This window comes from Dipodomys ordii, unplaced genomic scaffold (assembly GCF_000151885.1).
Source record: "Dipodomys ordii isolate 6190 unplaced genomic scaffold, Dord_2.0 Scaffold73, whole genome shotgun sequence".
Lineage (NCBI taxonomy): Eukaryota > Metazoa > Chordata > Mammalia > Rodentia > Heteromyidae > Dipodomys > Dipodomys ordii.
This window is the reverse complement of record NW_012267289.1, coordinates 11,604,570-11,628,762: the sequence shown is the minus strand read 5'-3', so window position 1 is coordinate 11,628,762 and position 24,193 is coordinate 11,604,570. Positions and strand designations below refer to the sequence as shown.

General features: G+C 35.8%; 1 protein-coding gene across 2 annotated transcripts in view; it reads right to left on the bottom strand.

Moving 5' to 3' along the window:
- Positions 1-432: 432 nt before the first annotated feature.
- Positions 433-24,193, bottom strand: part of Zpld1 (zona pellucida-like domain containing 1) — a 61,103-nt gene continuing 37,342 nt past the window's right edge. The window contains exons 5-12 of one of the 2 annotated variants that reach the window (XM_013024126.1): positions 19,049-19,230; positions 17,695-17,767; positions 13,894-13,991; positions 12,150-12,230; positions 10,149-10,320; positions 8,919-9,027; positions 1,701-1,730; positions 433-892 (exon numbers count right to left, since the gene is read on the bottom strand). In XM_013024126.1, the coding sequence (XP_012879580.1) occupies positions 717-892; positions 1,701-1,730; positions 8,919-9,027; positions 10,149-10,320; positions 12,150-12,230; positions 13,894-13,991; positions 17,695-17,767; positions 19,049-19,230 (921 nt within the window). In that variant the 3' untranslated portion in view covers positions 433-716. The remainder of the gene's footprint in view (positions 893-1,700; positions 1,731-8,918; positions 9,028-10,148; positions 10,321-12,149; positions 12,231-13,893; positions 13,992-17,694; positions 17,768-19,048; positions 19,231-24,193) is intronic. The other variant, XM_013024124.1, reaches the window with a different exon arrangement.

Below are 24,193 nucleotides of genomic sequence, written 5' to 3'. Positions count from 1 at the left end.
ACACCACAGGCCCCACGTTATAGAATATATATCCCAGGAGTTTTTTTAGGGTATTTTTTTTCCAATGAATGTCATCAGACATGAAACACAACCCCAAATACAGGAAGTCATAGAACAAATACTTAAATTTAAGGTATCCAAATTGTCCAATCCAATACCTTAAACTGGAATTATCTATAATAAAACAAAAAACAATTGGCATTTTAGGGCCACATACTCAATTTTAATGCCTTTGCATTGTGCCTTTATGCATAGTGGGGGGGGAAGAATGCATCAAATGCATTTGTTTCTATGTTTACATACTATGTCTTAAAACAACAATCAAAAGAAAATTTAGGACTGGGGTTGTAGTTAAATATGAGAGTGCTTGCCTAACATGCACAAGGTCCTAGGTTCAACACCCAGCACCACAAAAGAAAAAAAAAAGAATATTGAAATAAAGTGTGACTGATTGTGTAATATTGAAGGCCTGGATTTTTTGTTGTTAGTTCAAAAGGCCCACTGGTGCTATAAAATTAGGGTCGGCCACATGTACAGATGAAAATAAGCATGCTATCAAAATCTTTCCACTATCCTTGTGCTATTGAACTATACCATGAAACCTATCAGACTACAAATACTAAATGTGGCTGACATTCAGTATAGATTGTACACTGAATACAGTCACTCATAATATAGGCAATAACACCTTCTCTGGAGAGCAGAACCTGATGCAGTCACTCAAAGACTGGATTTCTTATGCCATTCAACACCAGACTGGTGGGTCCCTTCCTGTGGAGAAGGGCTAGTGAGCACAGGAGAAGAGAAAAGCTCAGAACACCCAGAATAACCATTCCTGATATCAGAGCACTGGTGATGGCATTTAGCTGGAAACGAGGCTCACCCAGAGAACCTGCAGGAAATGACAGAGGCATAGTCAGAGAGGCTTCAAACCGTGTTTAGCTCACCTTCTTCCAACTCAGGCTTCCCAAAAACACCTCTCAGCAGGATCTTACAAACAACAGCATGCCATGGAATTCTGCTCTAACCTATTTGACAGCAATTCAAAAACAGTACTCAGAAGTTATGATCTTTGTGAGAAGTCTGGAATCCTATAGGCACCCAAAGTCAAAACTAAAACCAAAACAAATAATAAGAAGAAAAGAAACTGCCAAAGCTATAAAACATTATAAAAATTGATCAGAGCATCAAAAATCCTCAGTAAACTGTCACTTAAAATAAAAAACAAGCCAAGCGCTGGTGGCTCACGCCTGTAATCTTAGCTACTCAGGAGGCTGAGATCAGAGGATCACAGTTCAAAGCCAGCCCAGACAAGCTTAAAGTCCATGAGACGCTTATATCCAATAAACTAACAACGCTCGACAAGAAATGTACTCATTGTCTTACAGTTACATGTAACCCCTCTGTATCTTTACAATAAAATAAAAATTTTAAAAATAAATTGCCATAACTGGGGTTTTGGCTCAAGAGGTAGAGCACTATAACCTTGAGCAAAAGAAACTCAGGGACAGAGCCCAGGCCCTAAGGTCAAGCCTCAGGATTAGCATAAATAAATAAATATTAAAACGAATAATAAAATATATAATAAATAAATAAAATGAATTTTTTTAAACTGTGAAAATAGCTCTTATAACATTAACTGTAATCAAATATTTTTAAAACATAGCCTTTTTATTTGCAATACATGTTAATTATCTTACCATGCTGGGAATTGTTGGTTGGAGTTTCATCTAAAGGAACAAAACAGAAAAAGGGAAGTGACAATATTTTCTTCAATTATTTACTTTATAAATTTATGACTTCATAGTAACTTTTAGTCTCCATTTCTATTTACTTCCTTCCACCACAAGTGTCAGGGAGAAGCAATAGATGCAATCTCCCATTTTCTCCTCCATATGCTGCATTTAACCATCTACCTGTTCCCCAATCCCATTTACTGCCAATGCCTTGAATATGCAAATACAACTACTACCTGTGCTGCGTTATATTCTTTCCTGCCAGCTTTCGTTATTATCTCTACACGCAGGTTAGTGGGGCCAGTAATTGTTAACAGCTATTACATCTTTTATGGGCCTGTAACCTACCATTTGTTATTCTGGTATAGAGAAATATTCATATTTAGTCACTGCATCTCAAGTGTCACAAACATAATCTACACAAACATCATTTACATTCCAAGAAGACAAATTCACACTTAATAACTAAATGAAAGGAAAACATGACTCCTGAGCCTGAGCTGTTGTTTTATTTGCATCTATTAAGTGAAAGACAGAAGTTGTTGATTTTTCACTTTCTTTAGCAAACACAATAGATGAAATGGATGATTACTTGCTTTTCCAATTTTTGTTGCCAATTTGTAATCCTATCACTATTAATTTTTGAGCTCTGAAACTTGTGCAGCTCATGTCCATGTTAACATGTGGGTGTGAATTTGTTTTTGATTATTTTTGTATCCATAACATGTGTGCCATTGACTATTCATTGCTGGAGAATAAATATTATTACAATAAATGTATGCTATACAGTTTATAAAGAGCTATTTCATATGCTAGCACATTTAATGCCTACAGTAACCATGTGGTCTAGATAATATTGCTACCCCCATTTTTCAGATGAAGAAGCTTCCATCTGTCTCAGACTCTGTGGTAAAGTAAACATATACTAAATTTCTCTTCATAATCCTTTTTCTAAAGTAATATAAACTAGTCAAATGTGGGCAATATTGTAATGAAATGAATTTGAAATAAATAATGGGAGAACCTTATAGAAATTTATGAGGTATCTGATGGCATTTCTTTTCATATACATGAACCTTGGCAGTAGTGATAATTTTGCTATCTGACCCTGACGTACAGTGCTCAAAGTGAATACAACATTCATTTGCGGGATTCTTAAGAATGATTTGGTAGCTGGGTGCTAGTGGCTCATGCCTGTAATCCTCGCTACTCAGAAGGCTGAGATTTGAGGATCGAAGCCAGCCCAGGCAGGAAAGTTCCTGAGACTCTTATCTCCAATAAACCATCAGAAAACCAGAGGCGGCACTGTGGCTCAAGTGGTAGAGTGCTAGCCTTGAGATGAAAAGCTGAGGGACAGCACCCAGGCCTAGAGTTCAAGCCCCACAATAGACCAAAAAAAAAAAAAAGAATGATTTGGTACATTGCAACAGGAAAAATAAAGAACACTAATTTTCACTACAAGTCACCCTTACGGAAATCCTAACTTCCAATCAACCTACTTCATAAATATACCTCCACATGGAAATTAATGGGATGAGTGAACCGTGTTCAATTCATCCAGATATCCTGTGTTCTTTTTCCAAAATAAGCTGCCTCACTGGAACATGAGAGGAGCATATATCACTATATCATGCTCTATTTAGACTTCTTTTTTTTATTAAGAAATCACACATAACGGCTTTAAAAACTTTTTCCCCCTATTGTAGCCCCTGGTAGATTACACATGTATTCCTAACTACTTTGGAGCCTGTGGAAAATAGAGATTCCAAGCCAATACAAGCAGAAAAGTACCTGACTTTACAACAGGAAGTCTAAAATCAATAGGACATAGTCTAGGCACACACCCATAAAGGAAGTGAGACCCCGTCTCAAAACGACTATCACAAAAAGGGTCTAAAAGTATAATTTGGTCGTTGAGCACCTGTATAAGAAATGTGAGAACTTGGGCTCAACTCTAGTACTAACCCCCCCAAAAAAAGTTTGTATTAAATAATAATAAGCTCCATGTGACTGGAGTCCCCATGAATTCTGCATTCTGAAACCAGGAAATCTCTATTTCCCAATTTACCATGAACCTCTGTGGGAATAATATCCTAATAATAATATCCTAATAATCCTAATAATAATAGCCTGTGAGGACTATAGAAAAAAAAAGTAAATTTCTTTGTGTCTTAGGTGTGTTGGATAAATTGTCCACCCAGATGAGACCAGATCTAGGTTGCAGAAATTAAAAACAACAGCAACAACAACTACTACTACTGCCATTGGAAGACTGCTGAAAGCTAAACAAAGACAGTTGGAGGACCATTTGACATGGTGTTTGAAGGTAGATAAAGGTAGAAAGGATTGCTGTTTCCGATGGGTGTTCATGCAATTACATACTTTTGTATCATTGTGATAAAAACCACTATCTAACCAAGAAAGGGAAGTCAGATATTCCCAGGAGCCTTTTGTCATCCTCCGATCCAGTCGGTCTTATCATACACACATGTGCTAAAAGAAACACACCAAGATGTCTGGAATTAAAATAAATGGGAATAGTAAACTTGGTAGGATTTTCAAAGAATATATTGCTATTTGAGGATCCATAGGAAAAAAAAGATATTTGTAGCAGTACCACAGCTGTTGGAAAGCCAGAAATGACAGAGATCCTGTCATTATCTACTGCCTCTCACATAAAAAGGTGGAAAAATTGAAAATGTAAACATCATTGCAAAGATATATGGAGGATAAATATTTTTCCATTATCTATTGAACTATTTTTAAATCATCTTTTCTCTCTCTCTAGTAAAATGAATCATAACTATCAATTCAAAAACCTCTATACTTTAAAATTTTTTCTTCTATATAAAATGCCTGTTTCTTCTGAACTCCAAGATCCTTGGGATCAAGTTTAAGGTTCAGATCCTGGAAAAGTGCATGTCTCATGAAGGAGTTAAATAAATATGCCTATATGAGTTATATGAGTTATTATTGACTCATTAAACTCACTGATATCAAATGGACAAGAATTTGGCTTGGGCTTTCTCCATAAAAAGTTAATTTAGTGAAACAGGAATTTCTGTTTCTTGTGTTTGTGCTAAAATTATACCCCATAGGCATTTTTCCACCTAAGATGTCTTCAGATTTGTGATCTGTATATAAGAACACTTCAGTCATGTTGAAGATTTTCATTCTGAAAAATTAAAGCATAATTAGCTAAAAGATTGTTGGATAAAAATAACCAAAGTCAACTTGATTTCATAAAAAAGCAAGACAAAACAAGAGTTGTAAGGTTTTACAACTTATTTAACTTGGCGTAAGCCAGACATCTAGGGGAAAAGAGTGGTTCGATGAATAAATAGAGCAAAACTTCCAACTATCAGAGCTTTTAAGAGGGCAAATCAAGCCCGAAATTGGACTTGTCTATACCAACTTGGTCGTAGGACTGGGAAAATAGATTCTACCAGACATAAGCAAAAAATAAAATGAAACAAACAAACAAAGCAGTAGCCTTGGTCATAAAGCTGAATATTAAGTTTGCACAGTATTTGCCTGCAGAAGGAAATGGCTTATGTTCCAAACTCAACGTTCATGTAGAATTTTTAAATTTACGTGACTATTAAAGTAGTTCAGTGCAAACATTGCTAAACATTGACACTGAAACAGTGAGGCCATCATGCGAACCAAAAAAATAAAGCCTTCTGTTAACTATCAAAGTAATAAATAAAATAAAACTAGAGCATGTAAGAGAGAAATTAAGGTATCCTGGAGATATGAACATGGTTTCGTAGTAGCTTTTGTTGTGGACAAATCCAACGGGACTTAGAATGCTCTAATGTGCTGACGAAAAGGGTAGAAACAGGTCAGAAACTGGAAAGCAAGAAATCTGAGTGTTAAAGCAGCTCACTGAAGTCTTAGCTTAGACATTCCAAGCAACTGGACACTGGATGTATGAAATTTACAACTAGGATAGCTGGTTAGCTATCCTAGAATTGGGTTTACTTGTGAATCCTCACTGAAAGTTGAAGATCTTAGAAAATTGCTTTGGCTTCTTTAAAAATTACCTTGCATTGTGATAGTACTCAGTAGACACTATGTGGAAAATGAACTATGCAACTCGTGGAGGAAAGCAAAGAAAAACAAATGTACTCATTACCTGATTATGAAATGGTAACCCTTTGTACAATACTTTAATAATAACAATAAAATTATATATATATATGTATATATATAGGTTGTGTGGCTTGAACTCTGGGCGTGGGCACTGTCCCTCAGCTCTTTAGCTCAAGACTAGAGCTCTACCACTTGAGCATCACTTCTAGCTTTTTCTGCTTATGTGGTGCTGAGGAATCGAACCCAGGGCCTCATGCATGCAAGGCAAGCACTCTACCACTGAGCCACCTTTCCAGCCCACAAAATTATACTTTTATAATTTTCTTACAGTAGCAAATTATTCAAAAATGTTAATATCCAAATTTTATTTGACCCGGGTAAAACAGAAATGAGATTATTAAGAAAAAAAAAGCATTTACCCAAAATGAATAGCTGGACGAGTGAGTATGTGGTTGTATGCCTGGCTAGCAAGTGTGGGATCTTGTGTTAAAACCCCAGAAACACTAAAAATTCCCAAATAAACAGAAATGTCTCCATTAAGGTACTTTTCCTAAAACAAACTGTCTTCAGACATGCTCTATAGAAAAACAAAGAAGGGGGTAACAATATTCGACAAGAAATGTACTCATTACCTTACTTACGTAACTGCAGCCCCTCTGTATACATCATCTTTACAATGCTGAAGCATTCCTAATTATTGGTAACCAACTGTGAATTTCCTTCCAATGTAATTCTATTAGCAATTTCTTATACTTACATAGATATAAGAATTGGGTCTTTCACAAATACTAGTCATCTTCTAGCCAGTCATAACATATACCAAGACCATAGGGAGTAAAGACTGATTTTGAAATTTCATATTTAATAAATTTTTGCATTATTTAAAAAGTCTATTAGTGTCCTTTCCAATAATGGTATGCTTATACAAACACAGAGAAGTGAATAATTAAAGCAATCATCTGTATTTTGTTAGCCAAACCACTTTTTGCTTAATTATACAGCTATTTCTGGCCAACTTACTTTAACTATGAGATGAGCAGAAAGACAATATAACTGAGACAGAGCAATAATCTTGCACTTAAATATAGATCGAGGAAACATTATTAATATATAATCTAAACCAGAATCATTCTTTTGTTAGATAAGTCTGCAACTATAGCTTGAGAATCTTGAAGCATACTTTTAAGGGAAAAAAAAGCCTTTATTTTAAACATAGAGAAATTTTTTATTTTTTTATTTTTTATTTTTGTCAGTCATGAGGCTTGAACTCTGGGCCTGGGCACTGTCTCTTAGCTCTTCAGCTCAAGACTAGCACTCTGCCACCTGAGCCACAGTACCACTTCCAGTTTTGTGGTCGTTTATTGAAGATAAGAGTTTCATGAACTTTCCTGCCTGGGCTGGCTTTGAACCATGATCCTCAGATCTCAGCTTCCTAAGTAGTTAGGATTACAGGCCTGAGCCACTGGCACACAGCTTAAACATAAAGAATAATGTTCTTAAATAAATGAGGTAAAACCTCAAGTCACATATCTTGTTAAAACCAAAACTATACCTAGAACCAGCTTTTGCCAGTTTCAGCCCCATGGTGTATACTCTGCATGTGTATTTTCTCAATCAACACGGATTTAAATCTATATTCCATTGCAGAGCCTGTATGGATATGTGTGCATTCATATATGCACAGATGTTTCTATATATGGTTACATAAATATATTAACAGTTATGTCTATATGCTCATGTTAACCTATGTGCATGAATGGGTACCCTGTATGTGGTATATAATTCAAGATTCCGCAAGGAAACAGTACTCAAACTGACAGGTGTAATGCATATTTAATAGGACTATTTACAAAGAAATAGTAAATTCACAAAAGAAAGTTGACTTTCCTGGGCAATGAGTTTAAGAGTAGGTTTCAGGAACCAAGAAAGAATAGTTTTATGGCGAGTGTCTAATGGGAATAATGACTTCACATTTCTGACTAAGGCCAGGCTTTTGACAGCACCACCTACTGGCCAAGTCAGAAATTAGTAGGCAACGGAGTGTACAAATGGGTGAAGTCTGTATAGGTGACATGTCAGGGACTGAGAGGACAGAACAGGAAAGGTAAAGTGGAAGGGTAATGAAATATCTGCAGTGCATGGTGTGTGTGTGTGTGTGTGTGTGTGTGTGTGTGTGTGCGCGCGCGCGTGCGTGCGTGTGTGTGCGTGCGTGTGTGTGTGCGTGTGTGCGTGCGTGTGTGTGTGTGTGTGTGTGTGTGTGTATGAGAGACAGCTAGAGAGAAAAGCTGAAACAGAAGCAGAGAAATGGAGAGAAACAGAGAGGAGAAAGACAGAGTCAGAGACCCAGGGACAAAGAGAAATAGAAATTATAGAGAAGGCAATATCCTCTATGTGAAAGTTGAGTAAATGGTATATTACTGTGAAATTTAAGTTTCTAAGCAGTTTAATATTTTCAAACTGTTTTGAGACTTTATTAGAAGCCAAGCCATAAGCCATCTTAGAAAAAATCTATTGCTAGACATATTCTAGTTATACATTTTTCTAAAATGGCTCATGGATTATCTTACCAGACAATCAGAAAAGGTCAAAAGCTATGTACATATGACCATATAAGATGATGCTAAGCGAAATGAACCCCCAAGATATGGACATGAGGTTTTTTCCTTATCACTGATGTTTTTAACATCATTTTTTTGTTTCTTTGGTATGTTCTTCCCTCTATGGTATAACCCCTGTTGTCACTGTATTTGATTCCGGTGCATACATTTTTCTGATTTGTGGAGGGGAAGGGAAATTACAAAATGCTGAAATAAGGATACAGGATGACCCATTGTAACAATGAGAAGTACAAGACGCTATGTTGAAAAAGAACATTACAACCTGGGGAGCGGGGAGGGAGGAGTTGGGTAGGTGGGGTGGGAAGGGATGGTAGGGGAAAAGCAAAGAAGGGGTAACAATGCTCGATAGGAAATGTACTCATTACCTTATCATGTAAGTGTAACCCTCCTGTACAGCATCTTTACAATAAAAAAAAATTTAAAGAAAGGAAAAATCTATTGCTGAAGACACAAGGAGGAGCACGCATACCACTTCTAGTGATGATGGGGCCGGCAGAGAGGATGGCGCTTCCGGAAGTGCTCTGGGGACTCCAAGTGGTCCTGCCTGCAGCATTTCTCTTTTCTCGGTTGCCACAAATCTAAGGTGTTAATGAAAGCAAATGAAATTCCACACCAGCACAAAATTGTTTCTTTATGGCCATTTGGAAAACAGATTCTTTTGAAAGAGATACCACATGTTTAATTTTATTCATTTCCTTCTGTGCATTTATTGAATTACTTGGCATGTAACAGCTACAGTGTTTCTTATCCTGGCTTGGGCCTCATTTCTTCTTTCCTCCCTATAATAGTGCATCGCCTCATTAATTCACACGGCTCAGTGACTCTCCTGAAAAAGAGCTGTGTTTATCAAACTTCTCTACTTTTATTTCCCGCAAGTCTTCAATAAATTCTCCACAATATTGGTCAGCACAGACCCAAGCTAATATGAACTTTGCATTAACTTCCATCTGATAGGGCTAGTTAGGACAAAAGCGAGCAATGATCAGGAAGAATAAGAATGAACTGATTATAAGTACCATTAGTGCTACTTCTGAATTTTAAAGTTGCTTGCATTTTTCTAAGGTTAATATTAATTCAACCTGTTAAATCCAAATTTTAGAATTAAAAAAATCAATACTATTTATACTTGGTGTCTGCACACAATTCAATCTACATCTTTTAGAGCATTTAACTTTTGATCCATTTGATCCTCATCTAACTTGTTAGCATGAGCCTAGCCCAGTTCCCAAGTTTTCTCATCTGCCTACACTCTGCCCATCCTGTAATGGATGTCTACAAGTTTGAGCATCCTTTCTTATATGGAGTGTCTCTTGTACTCTCTGCTTCCTTGGACATCATTTGTCTTCATATTATAGCTTCAGCCCCTCTGCTTCCCCTCCCCTCCATCTTTCTTGTAGTATTCATGTATTTGTCATCATTTACACCATAAGATTTTTTTAAATCCTGTTTCTTTTTATGATCATTGCATGATCCTGAAACACAAGCCCATTGAATTCAGAATTCATCAATGAATCATTTCTGTGTTCCCAGCTTAGCACAAAGTAAGCATTCAATAGATTCTTACTAAATGAGTGATTTGAGTTCTACTTCCCACAGTCCAACCCATAATTTTGCTCACAGAAATTAGATGCTGACATCTGCTAACCTTTCAACACAGATTAATGCAATCATTTAGAATAAAACTTAATTTAACACGTACCGGCATCAGGAAGGGGCAGTCATCAGCTCTGCAGAGCTTGGTAGCACAGTGCAGGAAGACGGTGGACATTTTCTGATTCTTGTGCTTCACAAAACGGAACACTTCAAATGAAAACCGGCCCCGTTGGCTCCTGCCATTTTCAATGACTGTAGTCTGAGGGTCTTTGTCACAGCTATATGACAAGGAATGTGAAAACAGGATATTGTTGAAAAGTACCAATGTATTGGGATTTGTTGATCGATTTGTACAGTATTGGAGGGAGCTTAATTACAGTATCAGCCAAGAGAACCTTGCTATGTTACAGATACTTACAAAGAGTATAAGCTAATTTAATAATTATTGCAAGAGTAAAGAAAATGTGGTATACATACACAATGGAATTCTATCCCTCCATCAGAAAGAATGGCATTGCCGCATTTGTTAGGAAATGGAAAAACTTAGAAAAAATTTTATTAAGTGAAGTAAGCCAGGCCCAAAGAAACATAGGCCCCATGGTTTCCCTTATTTGCAATATCTAGTATATGTCTGAGTCAAGCAGAAAAGGTCAGATAAGGTGATGTTAGGGAAATGAACCCTAAGATAAGCATTCAAATGTTTTTTTTCTTTCATGTGATTGTTTCTAACATATTTATAAGATGATTTCTTTGTTGCTTTGTTTGTCCCTCCCCCATGATATAACCCCTGCTTTCACTGTATTTGATGTTGGTATAATTTGAGGAGGGGAAGGGAGAAAAACAAATCGTTTAAATAGGGATACAGGTGGACCCATTGCAACAATGAGATGTACAAGTCATTACGTTGAAAAACAAACTTTACAACTCTGGTGGGGGGGTGATTGAGGGGGATAGGGGGGAGATGGGAAGGGATAGGAAGAGGAAACAAAGGAGGAGGCAACAATGTACTCATTATCTTGCCCATGTAATTGTAAGTCCTCTATACAGTATTTTCACAATTAAAAAAAAAACTAAAGAGGTCAGTTTCTGATCACAATATCACTGTCAGATTTTAGGAGGATTGTACATTCAGAGAATTCAAAAATCCAAATAATATAGCTAGAAATATATGTGGTGAAAAGTCTCTTCTCCGGTCTGAACCCTTGTCTAAATATCTCTATGTTTCACCATCTTAAATAACACCAATAGATGAGAATATCTTCAACACTATAAAACCTAACTTTCAAATTTTAAACATATAATCAAATGAGATGAAATCTTTTAAGGGTTTTAATGCATACTGGCATGTTCCCCAAAAATTCTTGTGCAGATGAATACTTCCAATAATAGGATATATGAGTAGCAGTGACCATACCCTCTGAACATCATCTTAGCCATGATAAGCCAATAAAATATATTCTTTTGGTTTCCTACATATTACTCTCATCATGTGTAAATAAGCTGCAATGATCTGAGCTGAGTGCATTTTATAAGCATGCTTAGAAGACATTACATAATACTCAAGTCTGTTCTGCTGTCAGATAAAAATGCTGGAAGGGAGTTAGCATGATGAAATGTTTTATGATCAATGTCCCTTTTTCCCAGATGTAGATTACATTCACTCTATCATTGTCGACTGAGACATGTAGCTGCAGTTATTGACCAAGGGGGGAAAAAAAGGAGTATCGCTATATTATACTTTTCTATTAAATACTGATAAATGAGCAAAAGAATGTTGCATGTTGGGGCCTAAATTATTCAGACCATTAGTTTGCTTTAACTCTCCTTTTGATATCTGATGAGATGAAATGGTTATAGGTCTACTGTCTTTCTACACTGAATACTTTCCTACCCATGCTTTTCCTAAGACAATGAAATAGGCCTGTCTTTTCTGGACTTTACTTGCAACTTTCACACAATAGCCTTATCAGTATTTTGTGTTTAAAATTCTTCTAGACTGCTGTGCTTCTATAATATGAATTCCATAATTTGTGCATCTGACCTAGATTTCCCATTTTTATTATCTACAACTTGGTCTTTGGTATCAATACAGATCTCTGACACTTACCTAAGAAAGAGGTCATATCGAATATCATCATTTGGATTCCCTGATGGAGTTGTGTAGCAAGAATCCATCAAGACATTCCATCTGTAGTAGCAAACATAATATACAGTCAGAATCCTCATTGGGGAATTGATAGTTAATCCAAAAAAAGTAAATATTGACAAATTTCTTATGCCATGGCAGATCATTTTGTATTACTAGGTTTTTTTTAAACAAAAACTTGTCTATTCAGATTTTCTACTAAATTCAAACTGTTTAAAAAATCTACAATAAACTTTTAATCCTATGTAAAAGCTAATAGTATACCCAAAAATGGGTTAAAGGCAAATGAGTGGTCAAGGTCTGGAGAAGAAGAAACTCCAGGTAAGCTTCACAGACAGATGCTTCTGAGCTTCACTATGAAATGGTCTTTCATCTTCAGAAACATAAGATAGAAAATATTATGACAACAAATACAGTCAAGGTTTGATGCAGTTTATATAACAGAGTCAGGGAGATGGGAGTGGCATTCATGACACTTCAACGAATAGAAGAAAGCCATGAGGCACATGCAGTTTTTCTCCACCAGACCAGATTGAATCAAGATTTATATACAGTGTAAAAAATCATAAGTCAATAAGTAAGTAAATAATCTACCAGAAAGGAAATGTCAATAAAATGTAAAAAGAAAATCTTGGGCTGGGAAGGTGGCTCAGTGGTAGAGCGCTTGCCTTGCATGCATGAGGTCCTGGGTTTGATTTCTCAGCACCACATAAGCAGAAAAAATTAAAAAAGCCAGAAGTGGCACTGTGGCTCAAATGGTAGAGCACTAGCCTTGAACTGAAGAGCTGAGGGACAGCGCCCAGGCCCAGAGTTCAGGCCCCATGACCAGACTCCAACGCCCCCCCCCCGCAAAAAAAAAAAGAAAATCTTGTATGTAGTCACATGGAGCTCAAGCCATGGTTAAAAACTTAGATAGGTAAAAATAAAATAAAAAGAGAGAAGATAAAGAAGTACGAAATTGCTAGAGTATCAGAATACCAGCTGCAAAGTTTAAGGAATAATACAGAAGTCCCAAATAATTCATTACCATCTTTGTATTTTTATTTTTTTTACTTTTGTAGCAGTATTAGATCTTTAGTTTTTGAGTTCCTTTTTTGGGGATATTTTTGTGGTTTGTTTTTTGTAATCTCTCTCTCTTTTTTGGAGACAGGGTCTCTCTACTTAACCCAGATTGGCTTCAAATTCATCATTTTTCTGCCACAGTTTCTGAAGAACTGGGATCCTTTTCTATTTTAATCATTCCAAATCTCTTAAGTGTTATATAAAAAACTAATTTTGCAGTTATTTTTCTGAAAAAAATTTGTGATTCTGTCCCTGACTTTTATGAAACATCTTTTGTTATCTAATAGTTATGTATGAGTTTATGCATATACACACAAATGACAAGCGTTCACAAAATTACTACCTATAATTAATCATCTTTCTGACAAAGAAATAAAACATTCCAGTATTCCAGAAGGTCTCTCCAGGGCTCTTCAACTCACTCCCCCTCCTTATCTGTGGAAACAGTTGTTATTTTCCAATTAATGACATTAAACTAGTGTTACCCCTTAAACTTTGCGACTGGTTATCTCTTTTTATTGACATGACTAAATAGTGTGGCAATGATAGTATTTTTGAGTCAAATGTGAAAGTGAAAGAGGTGACTTTAGGATGCAGAAGACTTAAGTGTCTGGGCAAACAAAATAGAAGCATTTAGAAATACCTGCCATCCAGATTTGTAGCTTGCACAGATGCAAACACTTTGGTTTTCAAAGGCAATCCTATACTCGGGATAATTAACTGCTGACTGTAGGTTGAATCCTAATGATGAAATAATAAACATCTCTCATTACTTCTCTGACAACATCATGTTTACCACTTAGAACATCATTAGAGGGGTTAAAAGGGGGAAGTAAATTAAGATAAATCTACATAACTAACTCCAAAAACAATGCATGAAATCCTAATTTCTGACAGAATTTCTCTTAAATCATATTCTTGCAACAAGTTGGATTACCATGCAAAAATCATTTTCTTTCTATCGTTTATCCATATGTTGTGGTTAATGTTCATCATATTAATTATATTCATCAGTCAGTGTTTATTACTCAGTTTGTGAAATATCCAATGGCCAATGTTTAGTTTAAGTGAGCATTCAGCTTATTCAAATTACATCAGTGACTAGTATTCAATTTATTTAAACTGTATCAGATTCTATTCAAACCCTTACTGTTGCAGTATCAGGACTTACATTTTTGGTATCTTTAATTTATCTGATATCTTTCATCTTGTGATTTAAAATTACCAAATTTCACTAAAATCCAAAAAGTAAAATAAAAAGAATCACACATTTTCTGAATTCCAAAATGTACATCATACAAGTCTTATACCAAAAATTTTTGTGAGTACCAATACAAGACTCTCAGGGCTTTCTTTTAAAGTCTTCAGTCTTATTTTAGACCATTCTACAGTTTATTTATCCCTCACCTATAGTAGATAAAAGCTGATCAGAAATGTAAAATTTGATAGTGAAGAAAAAGACTGGAAATAAAAAATTTGAAACACAGACAACCCTTCATATTTTGAGAAGTCAGATCCTATAGCCTACAAAAAGATGTTTACCTCCAAATTTAGTAGCAAAATATAGTGGGGTTTTGTAGCAAAAAAATAAAATAAAACATTTGTAATTTCACTACAAAATCTTAAAGTTCAAAGAAGGATAAAATAGGGAGCATCTCCTGTTTCAAAGGCTGGGAAGAAATAACATCTTTTGAACTTTTAAAATGAAATAATAAGAGTTAGATGTTTTACTTAAAAATTGCCGCCATGTGGAACATTTCATTCTCAAATAAAACCACACACACATTCACACACACACACACACACACACACACACACACACACACACACACACGTGTGTGTGTGTGTGTGATTATATGCTGCACTTGGAAATTGTGCTTATATTCCTTTCTGTATTTCTAATTATTTTCTATATCTCTGATAAATGGTACTAGCTCTTCTAGCCATATCTGATAGGTGATGGTTTTCTTTAATAATTTTTCTGACTTCCTTTTCCAATGTCTCCAAGTAAAGTACAATTGATTAACATTACTGGTTTTTCATCTCATGTTTCAGCAATATTGTTGCCAAGAATGCAAAAAGTTATTCTCAAATATACACTACAGCTAAGTCATTTGAAAATGAAATATGACCCAGTTATAGTTTAATATAAGTCCATATGACTCAAATCTCTAATTAACTACCAAGAAGCTAGAAGTAGAGCTGTGGCACAAGTGGTAGAGTGCTAGTCTTGAACTAAAAAGCTTAGGGACAGCATCCAGACCCAGAGTTCCAGCTCCAGGACTGGCACACACACACACACACACACACACAAATTCACACAATGTTCAACATGGAAAGTGAACTAAATGTGAACTATGATGTCTTACTAGTGACCAGTTATAAGAAATCCTGCTTTATTATTTGTCACAGTAATATCACAATATATGACAATAGAAGAAATTCTGTCCAGAGGCAAGAGGGGGTTATTTACACCTATAATTCTCTAAAACAATTGTTAATTTTAAGAAGATTTAACACTAGTTTGGTGGACATGATTGAATTTTACTACATGTGTGATAAATAAGGAGCTGTTAAAATACGTATTTTTTAAAGTTCAACCACTAATAATACCTTTACTGAAAAGTAAAATACCTTTGGTACAACCTCTTTCATTAATATTGTGACATAAAATGGGTTAGGTTTTCCCACAGAACCAAAATATAAAAGTCATTTTTACATTATACTTATTTAGTATAAAGATTACAGAACCAGGCATAGTGGCTCAAGGGGAGGATTGTAGTTCAAGACCAGCAAGGGAAAATTAGCAAGACCCATTTCAACAATAACCCTGAGTGTTAGTGGAGTGTACACAGGAAGTATGTAGTGGAGCTACATAGGTGTAGAAGGATTTCAGCCTAGGGTTTGCAGGTATGTGGATGGTACAGGTGAGTGGAGGAAGAAGGTGGAACGCAGGACTTAAGACTCTACCTAAAAAATAACTAAAACCAAAACAAGCTGGGCACTTGGCCTAAGTGGTAAAGCATGTAACTAGCAAGCACAAAGTCCTGGGTTCAAACTACAGTACTATCAAATAAAATAAAAGGGAAAACATGTAGAGACTGAAAGATTATGTCATGCTGGCAACAGGCTTACAGTACCATTTCGAATTGTAAAGAAGAACTTCACAAGAAAACTGTCTTCAAAACCACATTTGTACATTTTGATTTTCTGCTTTTCCCCCTGAAACAATCGTTTAATTTCACAGAAAACAAATGTATAATTAAATGGAATGTGGATATAATTTTCATTTTTTTAGCTTGGAAAACCTCCTATTTATCTCACTCAATTATAATAAATATCCCTGAATCAAACCAGTCACCTCGATGCTACCACAAGAGCTTACATATATAACTCATTGGATAGAAACCTTTCAATTAAATATAAAAATTGCTTAAAGAAAAATAAATAAATAAATGTCTAGCCATATTGAAAACAAATATTGCCATGGGCATTCTAGAACCAAGTTAACAGGCATCTCTATTTGCAGAAGTAAGTTGCCAGATGACAGAAAAGGAATCTTCATTCCAATACATTTTAATTTGTTGTTTAGAACTCAGAGATGTCACACTACAAACTTACAAACATGATTTTTTAAATGCCTTTGGAAAAAAGTCCTACTACAATATTTATAGCTCATTATATTCCAAGTATAAAGCACTAGCTTTTAAATCAGTTGCATGAATTATATCTCTGTGCCATGATGACATGAATAATAATGCAAAAAATCAGATTCATAATTTACAAAAATGTTGGCTGATAGATTGAAAAATTGATATTTAAATCAGGCATTTAAAATGTATGAATAAAAATTTTTAATCAACATGAAAATATCATTTGGGGGATTAATGGTATGGTTATAAATAGAACCCATATATTTTTTCACGTTTTGCTGCCACTCTCAATATTTACATGACAAAACTTTAGACAATGGTCTGTTGTCAATCCAAATTATTTCAGATATGACACAATTGTCCTTATCCAAAATCCAGACTGAAAATATTAACACATTCATCACCAAGATGTTTCCAAGAGAAGAATCCTTTGGAATTCCTGCACCTTTCTATCACAAAAATTTGATTTTCAAAATCTTGACCCTGATTATTGCTAAAATGCACACTCATATATGTGCACACGTACTTAACTTGATACTTGCCATTACTATTATCAAATCACACTTATCGTTTAAATTCTCAATCATCTATCAATCTGTAGAAATGTGAATGGAGCTTATACCATACATTATGACTAAGCAATATGAAGTTGGAAGCTAAGATGAATAAATGTTACCCAAGAACAGCAGGGTTCATGTGACTTTCAGTAGATTTTTATAGAAAAGCTATTCGCCTAAATGGCTCCTCACAACAGCGAAAGGGAAAATAACATCTTTCACCCGTCAACATACGTTATAAAGGAGTAGGCTCAAAGTGCTGACAAATGTTCCATTGTTCTCTCGCACAGAAATAGCAGCTGAGGACCTAAAGCAGATTTAGAAGAGGGAGAACACTGGTGAGATTTTAAATTAAAAGTTTTAGGTCTACTTGGAATGTTTAGGTAGATTTCAGGCACCAAAACTCTTAAGCTCTTAGAGTAGGTGATACCATTTAAATCACGAGACAAATAATGAAAAAGCAAGGGAGATGAAATAAAGATAACTGTCCTTTATATACTTTTCATTTATCAAAAAAAATCCCTTCTGTGTTTTGCATTGCATGTGTAAGACATTTTGAAAAAATATTATCATTTTGTAAGAACTGAATCTCGTACACATACACTTTCTTCAGTCCCATTGAAAGGAAAGAGAAGTTTCATGAGATCCAGGATTTTGTTTTACTTTGTTAATTGCTAGAACATTGTAAAGTAAGCATGATAAATATTGATTGGATGAGTGAATGAATTCCTACAGCAATTAAAGCTGAGAAATTCATTTAATGTTGGCGGTAGAGGATAAAAGAGAGTTGCTTCTCTTCACATCTGTAGTCTTTGGACCAAAGTCTTGTGTTCCCATTTTCCTCATCAGTTTGCTTTTGACTAAAATGTGGATCATCATCATTCTGTTGTTAAAATTAAGTATGGGTATTTATTTTAAACTGAGTCACCCTGCAGCCTCCGTATTCTCTTGTAATTATGACAAACTATAATTTTGATTTCATAATAACAAACCCCATAATACTGGAAAAGGAAAGTTATCTTTCCATCACCATATCTGATGAAAAATATTTGACAAATCCAAGTGATGGTATTGTGATATGAACATAATTGTGTCTTGGAGTGTGTACTTTAGAAATAACAAATGAAGACATGGTTACAAACTATAGCCTCAGTCCATGAGTAGAGTTCCTTGGATCTAGGCCAAACCACCTCTCCTAGAGAATCACAGAAACTCCTCAGAACTCACAGCAGCAGAATCCAACATGCTTGTCCCTTTTTCAAGCAAAAAGATCCAAAAATGTAGTGACCAAAGCAAGTGTTTACACTTAAACCCTGGAAATATCACCAGGTCTCCAGAACTGCTTAAGTAAGCATGGTTCTTGGGCAAAACAAAAGAGAATTCATGGGAGGAGAAAGAGAGAGAAAGATAAGCAGACAGACCCCAACAGAGGAGACAGAGGAGAGACGATAAAGGCAGAAAAAAATAAAACAAATGGCTTCTATTAAATTGTCTGAGTCTGACTTCTATCTTTCTAGATACCTCAAATATAAGAAATAACTCCAATATAAAAACAATAGGAGAAAGCAAGAATAAAACATAAACTTACGAAGCAAGTTGAGTGTTATTAACCAGGTATTCCAAAGGGTAAGTACAACTAAATTTATAAAGAAGCCCAGGTAGATAGCTGATGATTGTTGGTGGGTCTGGAGTATCAATATATCCTGAAATATTTCCTATTTGTACTGAAGTTGAATTTCCATAACCAGTGACACCAGGAATTGTGGAGACCTGTCAGAACAGCAGATCATATTTAATGATTAAATTTTCATGCATGTGTGTACGTGTATACACACATATACATATTTACATATACAGGCAATTCCTATGCAAACAAGCATTGTATTAGATCCTTTCTAGGTTTCTGTTCAATGGTTACATGCTGTGGTAATGAAATTATGCACAAAGAATGTTGTTTATAAATCATTAATTATGTCTTTTAAGTAAATGAAAGTTTGTATTTATCCAAGACACTTTACTCATATTTCCTACATAAGAAAGGAAAGGAAGTAAGGAAGAAAAGAGCCCATAGGGCTACAAGTTCATAGGAAGCCCCCATAAAAGGTCCAACTTCTCTGGCATGGCTTAAGATTCCAATTAATCTAACAATATTTTCCACATTAGTTTCCAATCTTCAAGCTTCTGTTCTTGATAGGAATGTTCCAGCCCCAAGACCCTTTTTGCTTTGGTCTTGCTCATACTGCTTTCTACTTCAGGCAGTAAAATATAGGTCTTTCCTTTGTAGGTGTTATTCTTCCCTGGGAAAAAGCCAACTCTGTGTTTATCTCTGTCATCACAGTAGGTTCAGTAGAGGAGCAGCCTGATCACAGAGCTGGGAGTTTCCTCCTTCATACTCAAAGCTCTTTCTGAGCAGGGGCCAGCCAGGTCATATCTACAGCTCCAGCAGCATGGGCCTCACAAATAATTTCTGGACAACGCTGAAGTCACAAATGTGCTCAGGATTGGTCTTCTGTTATTCATGGAGATGCTCATTCTCTTCCAATTGTCACAGTTTATAGATACTTTTTAGACCACCGTGAACTCCCACAAGTCATGGCTATCTTATGTATGTATTTTCTTGGGTTTGCTTATTTTTTATTGGACTCTCAAACAATACTATAATTGAAAAACTATCATTTTAAGAATACAGTAAATATGTTTCTAATTTTTATAAAATCAAAGATGTAATATGGCATCCAATAAATATTTGAACAGATATTACTAAATCCTTTAAATCTTAATTTTCAACCAACGGATAAATTTTATGTATGAATCTAACAGCACATAAGCAAAGCTAAAACTCTAGCCAATCCACAACTGTGGAAATAATCTTTATGAATAAAAAAATTTTTATTCTAAACCAACAATTTAGTAATTTAATTTTACTCATAAGGAATGTTTTCACAACAGATTCCAAATCTAGAAATATTCAAGGCAAAATATGAAAAATGAGCAAATCTTCTTCACTTCCCAACTTACTAAAGATAATAGTTCTGTGAAAAATTCACACAAGCATACACACACACAGAATAGTTTTATATTAGAGTTATTTCTGCTCTTTAAAACATGGTGCATATATAACACATTTTCCTGACTTTAATTTTGTATCATTTCCTAACCAGGAAGGCAAGGTAACTTAAATCCACGAAAGAAGGGCTTTAGGGTATGATAGGAGGAGGCTGAGCCTCCCACCGTCTACTCCAAAAAGGAACAAGGCCAACAATAACCAACATGCCTCACGCTCCCTTAGGCCCACTTTATAACCTCTCTGCACACAACTCAGAGAGATAAACAAATGTTTTTAATCAAAAGAGTCAACAACACAAACCTGCAAACTTGGGAACGGTCACAAGCACAATATTCTAACTGCCCTTTGGGAAAAGATAAGTAAGAAGATTCAAATAAATCTCTTTGCCTGTCTTCCAGTCCCTACCAAATTTAGACACCAGGCTCTTAGAATAATAAAGCCTTCTCTTTTAATTCTAAACAATAATTTGAAAAGAAAAAAAATGAAATGTACTCGTCACCGACTTACATAACTGTAATCTGTCTATACATCACCTTTATAATACAATAAAAATTATTTAGAAAAAAGTGAATGTCAATTTCTCCTTCTTTACTTTGCTAGGCTATATCACCAAGATTGCATTTTAACAAGCAAAATAAAAACCAGTCCTAAGTAAATTTCTTTGCAATTAATACTCATCAAAAATATATTAATTCCAATTAATTTTAATTCCCTGGACAGTCAATTCCTTCTTTGATTCTTTGTGTGTGTATGTGTATGTGTGTGTGTGTTCAATGAATTAATTTAAAAAAAAAACACAAGGATGTCTGCTCTCTCCACTCCTCTTCAATATAGTATTAGAAAGCCTAACTAGAACAATAAAGCATGATGCAGACACAAATGGGAATCCAAATAGGAAAAGATGAAGTAAAACTCACCCTCTTTGCAGATGACATGATCCTGTATTTAAAGAACCCCATAGATTCCACTCCCAAGTTACTCAAGCAGATCCAAAACTTTGGCAAAGTAGCAGGGTAGAAAGTTAACCCTCAAAACTAAATGACTTTTCTGTATGTCAACAATGAGAAAAGGGTGGCTGAAATCAGGAAAGCAACTCCATTTGTAATAGCTCCACAAAAAATAAAATACCTAGGAATTAACTTAACCAAAGAAATGAAGGACCTCTATGATGGAAACTTTAAAAAGCTGAAAAAGAAAATTAAAGTGGAAAAACCTCCCATGCTCCTGGATTGGGAGGATTAACATCATGAAAATGGCAATACTGCCAAAGGCTACCTACAAATTCAATGTAGTACCCATCAATATCCCAACCCCATTCTTCAATGGACTAGAAGAATCAATCTAAAAATTATGGAACAATTATATGGAACAATAAAAGACCCTGAATAGGGCTGAGAAGGTGGCTCAGTGGTAGAGTGCTTGCCTTGCATGCATGAGGCCCTGGGTTTGATTCCTCAGCACCACATAAGCAAAAAGAAAAAAGCAGGAAGTGGCGTTGTGGCTCCAGTGGTAGAGTGCTAGCCTTGAGCTGAAGAGCTGAGGGACAGCGCCCAAACCCAGAGTTCAGGCCCCACGACCGGACCCCCCCAAAAATAAAGACCCTGAATAGCAAAAACAATCCTTAGCAGAAAGAACAGTGCCAGAGGAATATCAATACCAGACTTCAATACCAAAGTTATAATAATCAAAACAGCTTAGTACTGGCACAATAACAGACCTGAGGGACCAATGGAATAGAACTGAAGAGCCAGAAATGAACCCAAGGACCTATAGCCACCTAATCTTCAATAAAGGAGACAAAAAATTAGGATGGAAGAAAGACAGCCTCTTCATAAATAGTGCTGGCAAAATTGGTTAACCACCTGTAGAAAACTAAAGTTAGATCCTTATATATCATCCTGCACCAAAATCAACTCCAAATGGATCAAAGACTCGAGGTCAAAGCAGACACCCTAAAAACATTACAGGAAAGAATAGGAGAAACTCTAGGGCTCCTTGGCACAGGCTGAAATTTTCTTAATAGAGACCTAGAAACACAACAAACCAAAGAAAGGTTGGACAAATGGGATTGCATGAAACTTCAGAGCTTCTGCATGGCAAAGGGCAATAGCAAGATCAATAGAAAGTCCATAGATTGGAAGAAGATCTTCTCTGCCATAGAAGAGACAAGGGCCTCACATCTAAACTATATTTGGAACTCAAAATTTTAAATTCCCTAAAACCAAATCCTCAAAGAAACAACCGCCCCATCAACAAGTGTGCTAAAGACTTAAAGAGAGACATCTCTGAAGAGGAAAAAAGAATGGCCAATAGACACAGGAAGAAATGCTCAACCTCTCTGACATAAAAGAAATACAAATTAAAATAACATTGAGATTCTATCTCATCCCTGTTAGAATGGCTATAATCAAGAAATAGAATAACGGATGCTGGAGGGGATGTGGCTAAAAGGAAACCCAACTGCATTGCTGATGAGATTGTAAACTTGTTCCAACACTCTGGAAAGCAGTATGGAGTTTCCTCAAAAGACTAAACATAGAGCTCCCCTATGACCCAGCAATCCCACTTCTGGACATTTACCCAAATGATCACAAAGTAGGAGAAAAACAAAGGAGGGAGTAATAATGTTCGATAAGAAATGTACTTATTACCTTTCTTGTGTAATTGTAACCCCCCTGTACAGCATCTTTACGATAAAATTTTTTTGGGGGGTGCAGTCTTGAGGCCTGACCTCTGGGCCTGGGCACTGTCCCTCAGCTCTTCAGCTCAAGGCTAGCACTCTACCACTTGAGCCACAGTGCCACTTCAGGCTTTTTTTTTCTTTTTGCTTATGTGGTGCTGAGGAATCGAACCCAGGGTCTCAGGCATGCAAAGCAAGCTGCTCTACCACTGAGCCATCTTCCCAGCCCCCACGATAAAATTTTTTAAAAAGCCATACTAAAGCTACCTGCACAACTATGTTTATTGCAGCATTATCCACCAAAGCTATGTAACCAACCCATATCAGTAGATGAATGGATCAAGAAAAAAAATATATATATATACAATGGAATTCTATGCTTCCATCAGAAAGAATGACACCGCCCCATTTGTAAGGAAATGAAAAGAGTTGGAAAAAATCATATTAAGTGAATTAAGCCAGACCCAAAGAAGCATAGGTCCCATGGTTTCCCTTATTTGCAATAATTAGTGTACATCTAGGATAATCTTAGCAGCTGAGCAGAATAGCTCAATAGCTATGTACATATGACCATATAAGATGATGCTAAGCAAAATGAACTCCAACATAAACACAAGAGGTTTTCCTTTGTTGTTTTTGTTCTCAATGTACTACGTGATTTTGTTCTTTTGTGTTTTTCCCCTGTTGTTTATCTCCTGTTGTCACTGTATTTGATTTTGGTGCCCTGGGTAATATATATATATATATATATATATGTTTATCTGAATTAAGGAAGGGGAACAACAGAATGTTGAGACAAAAGACAAAGGGTAAACCAATGCAACAGTGACACTCACAAGACAATATGTTGGAAATGATCTGTACAACCTGAGAGAGGGGTTTTGGGGGAGAGAGAGAGAGAAGTAGAAAAATGAGGGAGAGGGTAACAAGTTAGACAAGGAATATACTCACTACCTTACTTGTGCAACTGTAACCCCTCTGTACAT